The sequence below is a fragment of the Montipora foliosa genome, chromosome 6 (assembly GCF_036669935.1).
Source record: "Montipora foliosa isolate CH-2021 chromosome 6, ASM3666993v2, whole genome shotgun sequence".
Classification (NCBI taxonomy): domain Eukaryota; kingdom Metazoa; phylum Cnidaria; class Anthozoa; order Scleractinia; family Acroporidae; genus Montipora; species Montipora foliosa.
The window spans coordinates 19,829,123-19,834,122 of NC_090874.1; the positions used below are offsets into that span (position 1 = coordinate 19,829,123).

Consider the following 5,000-nt stretch of genomic DNA (forward strand, 5'->3'; position numbering starts at 1 on the left):
GGGCTTCCTCTTCTTGTCGCTGCCTCTGTTCCTCCATGGAGACACGAAGAGCCTGAAAATAAAACAGTTTCCTTACAGTAGTTTATTTATCCTTTTCCTCTTTTGCAGCATAAATACATCCCTAGAGCAATAAACTAAGTTTCCTAGTAATTTGGAACTTCATTAACCCCTGGACCAGCCCCACAGACGAGTGGTGATAGACAGAGCATAATCCGTTAAGTGTCACTCTTTTTAGGAAGGAAAGGATGGAAGGTAACATTTTTCAAGTGGAGGCAGACATGTACGTTGTGAAATCAAGGTTACACTACAACTAAGCAGCAATTCTCAACTTAGTTAATACAGCGGTTTTCATTTGAGTGTCGTAAAACCAAAACCAAAACCAAAACCAAAGCAATTACTCTAGCAATCACAACAGATCAAACAATGCAATGACCCAATTGGAAGTCAGCGCTTTGGGCTATTTCCGAGTTGCTGTTTGTCTCAGTCGATTTCGAAGGGAAATGAGTTTCATTTGCATAAGAATACGCAACTTATTCCCATTTGAATGGTTGTGCACCAGGACTCGCTTTGAAACTGAGGCACGCGGCAACTCTAAAATGGCCCATCACATGAAACCGATAAAGGGCGGCAAAATATGGGCGTGCAAGTGGCGATTTATTTTGGTTTTGATTTACATTAGTTGAAAAAGTGGTGCCAGTTTTGCTGGTAAATCATAAAGCCAAGCAATGCAAACCAAAGCAACTGCAATTTACTTTCGACATTCATTTGAAAACCGTTATAATAATAGTAATGATGATGAAGATGATAATGTACTTTGTTTAAGTGTATAGTCTTTCGAGGAGAGGGGAAAAATGGAGAACCCGCATAAACACCTCCCTGAACAGAATAGAGAACCAACAAACTCAACCCACATATGACACCAACTGGGAATTGAACCGCGGCCACATTGGTGGGAAGTGAATGCTCTCACCACTGCACCAGCCCTGCTCAAATACTTAAGTTTGCAGTAATTTTAATTCACTCACCAGTGCAAGCTCAGGATCAGAATTCGGATCAAAGCCATATTCTGAGGCATACTCCATTCCAGGGGTAGCCCCATCTTCACCCTGTAGGATGGGTGATGATATGAGAGCATCAGACAATAATGGACCCGGCGGAACTGTCACCAGATGACATAAGTTACCATCCTTGCCATTCAGAGCATTGATAAATGATGTCAACTTGTCTGAATTGGATGCCTGAAAAAACAGGATAATGGTTGTAAAAAAGTGTTTTGCATCTCTTTTGGTTGTTGATATCATAATTTATCATTAAGTACCATTAAACTTCAATGGATCTCGCATGTTGGCAAGGCTACAAAAGTGCTGTGAAGTTACAAAGGACATGCTATGCAAGCCTGCAAATAATAGTTGGTCGTCGGACAAATGTCCGGTGAATTTTAGGTTTTGACCGGCAAAAGCTTAGCCTGGTCGGGCATTTCTGACCAGACTGTTCTCTTGTCCGGCCAAAACTTGACCTTGGCCTGACAAATGACCTGCTTATGGACCACAATTATATGCAGGCTTGCTATGGTTGTCAAAATTATGCAACTTTCAGAAAAAAGTTACCACCTACAGTGCTTGAATTTCATGAACTATGTGTTATTGAAAACCACCCTACTCTTACAGTAGGTATGCATAATAATATTAGTGGCCAAAAAAATTCCACCATGAGTTCCAAATCCATTTCAAAACACATTCACACAAGAGAATTGCAATTGCTAACCACACACTCTCGACTATCAGAGGCGGGAGCAATCAATTTTCCACTTAAGACAAATAGTTCAAGCTTCCAGATCAACAGACATATTGACTCAATCAAGTTCATGGACCGAACCAATACTTTTAAACTGTGAAACCTTTAACTCTGTTGTGACTTACAAAAGTACGAAACCTAATTCCAGTTTTACAAGTTATGCAATAAGTTTGCAAATATATTTAGGGGTTTCGACTTTAAGTAGTACCTTGCAGTCTTGGCTGACTACTTTACAGCACAGCTGGTTAGTAAATATTCCATTTTACATGTATCACATGGCCCATATGGTGCTGCATGCGCTTTAATTGTGACACTATTGGGAAAATCCCAGTATGAGGGCCATTCACGTTAGCACCAGCAGGGCCAGAAAAAGCCGAACAGCCCCTCTTGAAAAATATACTGCTCTGTGGGATGTTATTTTAGAGGATTTCGATGCTTTTAAGCTTAAGCTTGCTTGTACAGCGAGAAAAGCAAAATGCAAAAAACACATAAGATAAATTTCCTATGCAAATTTTTGTTACTTATTTTGTCCAAACTGCATCTTCCAAGTGCTCATGAATGGTGTAAAGAGCCCATATGATAAAAATTAATGCTTATTATCTGAGTTTACAGTAGGTTGGGCATGATAGGAAAACATTTGGCTCCTGGTCGTGGCAAACGAACTGAGCGCAACCTTGGGCCAAATATTTTCCCATCTGGACCTCCCATTCAGTCAATAAGTACATACACTGTATTCCTTATTTTTCAACCTACTTTTCAAACACAGCTGTCTACTACTTTTCTAACAACCCTAACATACCCACGTTAGTCGCAAACACAAGGAAGGCAAGATACGCTGGCTAAATTAGAGGTTTAAGTATGTTTCAAGATATAGCAATCTAAGCCGTCATCATGTATCTTGGTTTAACTTCTGATCAACTGATGGTAGTGACATGGGAACAAGTTTTTTTGTTGCACTTACATCTTCTCCAAAGTTGACTATGTCAATGTTAACCTTTTCCTTTTTCAGCTTCTTTGCTAATTTTACAAGCTAAAAAACAATATTAAGAAGCAAGATGAAGCAAATTTGACATAAGAGATTTAACATTGAAATACTATATTATTAAAATGTTGAAAATAATAAATTATTGATATCATGATGATGATGATGATGATAACAATAACAATAAATAATAATTATTAAATTTACTTGAAGGAATAACTTTCACAACAGGACGTATTATCATGCAAATCAAATTCATTTCCCTTTAAATAGTTGAGCACCAAGACTCACTTCGAAACCAAGACAAACAGCAACTTGGAAACGGCCTATTTCATTGCATGAAGTTCACTTACATCTTTTTCATCAGATTCAACAGGACTTCCGACAAACACAACTATCCTCATTTTATGATTTTTTCCTTGCCTGTGTTTTAACACCAACTGGGTAAAGGAAAAACAATAAAGTGATAATAATATCTGGTTAATCAAGAAGTGACTTGGTACTAATTAAAATTCAACAAGTCATCATCAGATGTTAAGCAGTAAAGCACACATAGTTACTGTACCGTTTTCCAGTTGCATGCAAAAAAAAAAACCAGTATTTGATGAAGGCATAAACACTTTTCTCAACCTCCATTTTCATTCTGTTGTACCACTTCAGGTTACAACAAGTAAGACAGCTCATTACAAAAGTCTTTATGGCAGAATACCTCACATGTATTTCTTACAAATCAAGTTCAATAATATTAATCATGTGGGTCATAAAAACTGGAAAAGACAAGTAGCGAGCCAACAAAATATTAATTTTATTGCATTCCACTGCAATCACTTTTAACAGGAGAGCACATTATGAAGTCAACCATGGCATATTGTAGAATATGACAAGTGCTAAATTGACCAAACATAGCTTGTGCATTATTTGAGAGGCCTACGGCAGCGAAGTTCATTTTAATTTGTTTTTACATGTATCTTTTTGAATTGAGCAAACAGCAGGATGGAGGAAAGAACCATACATGTTATGTAATTTGAAGACACACTCACAAAGTAAATCTGTTCTCCTTGTACTTACGTGAGCTATTTTAACTGCTGTAAGGAAGTTTATTTCCCCCTTGGATTGGACTCTATGCAGCGAGGCCAAGATTTTGCCAACATCTGTTGTTAATGTCACCAGTACCTCTAAACTGTAAAGAAGCAATAATTTTGACTAATGTCAAAATTAAACTGAAAAATACTAATGATATTATTTTATTTTATTTTATGAATAAACACTCTGGAAGAAGTGAACTTGTCTTTTATAGTCTTAGTCTTGCTAAAGGATCAAACAACTGGAAAATAGCCTGACTTCTGCATGTATATTAGTTTTCGTCAGTCTCATTTCCTCAGAAGCTCTTCAAGCTAATCCAGCCACCCTAGCAACATGATGGCAGAGATAAAGGTCACAACACTGCCTAGTCCATGCCCAGTGTTTCACAAATGATATGTCAGGGGGTTCATAAAGTGCTGGGCACCGGGCAAATTCACTGGCTGTGCACACTCTTTTGCCATGACTTTGACGGTCAACACTAATTTCCATCCCTCAAACTGACATTGGACATTTTGTAACAATTACATGATGCAATATCCCAACAAGAAATAGCGTTTCTAAGCTATGCCGCGTTGATCTACAGTATTTAGGTCTAAAAACCTCGTTGAAGACGGTTAACTTTCAATGATTGTTTTGCTGGGTACTACTATTTCAATACTCTAAAAAATTCGATTTTCCGGAAGGTTGTCTCGTTAGAGACTAGTGGATATCAGAAACTGCAAGGTGAAGCCATCAATCCGGGTTTAACTCTTTGCCTCGCCTATTAACAAGTGAATCTTCTCAGCTTGTTTAAAATCTTTGTTTCGTTGAAGTAGATTTGAAGTCTAAAGTAGACTGTACGTCGTATAAGTTGAATAAAAAGGGAAATGTCAGTTTGAGGGATGGAAAGAAGTGATGACTGACTTTGACCAGCTGTTTTTGCCTTTCCTGGTTACATTATTATATCAAGAGCATTAAAATACCCAGCTGCCAAAAAATGAGCAAAATCTTAATGAAACCCTTGGTGCACTCATTTCCACTAAATGGGTTCTTTTAATGTCCCTGACATTGTTAACATCAACGATAATGAGAAAGGGCCAACATCCGTACAGTTTATACATGTAGTCTTCATCTGGGAAGAGCTAACCATTTTAAGATGTGT

At 37.8% G+C, this 5,000-nt stretch overlaps 1 protein-coding gene across 1 annotated transcript in view; it reads right to left on the reverse strand.

Moving 5' to 3' along the window:
- LOC138006922 (26S proteasome non-ATPase regulatory subunit 4-like) overlaps window positions 1-5,000 on the reverse strand; it is a 14,238-nt gene that overhangs the window by 2,048 nt on the left and 7,190 nt on the right. Inside the window, exons 3-7 of the mRNA XM_068853552.1 lie at window positions 3,845-3,956; window positions 3,130-3,216; window positions 2,756-2,824; window positions 1,026-1,238; window positions 1-52 (exon numbers count right to left, since the gene is read on the reverse strand). The exon at window positions 1-52 is cut by the window's left edge and continues 284 nt beyond it. Of these exons, the coding sequence (XP_068709653.1) occupies window positions 1-52; window positions 1,026-1,238; window positions 2,756-2,824; window positions 3,130-3,216; window positions 3,845-3,956 (533 nt within the window). The remainder of the gene's footprint in view (window positions 53-1,025; window positions 1,239-2,755; window positions 2,825-3,129; window positions 3,217-3,844; window positions 3,957-5,000) is intronic.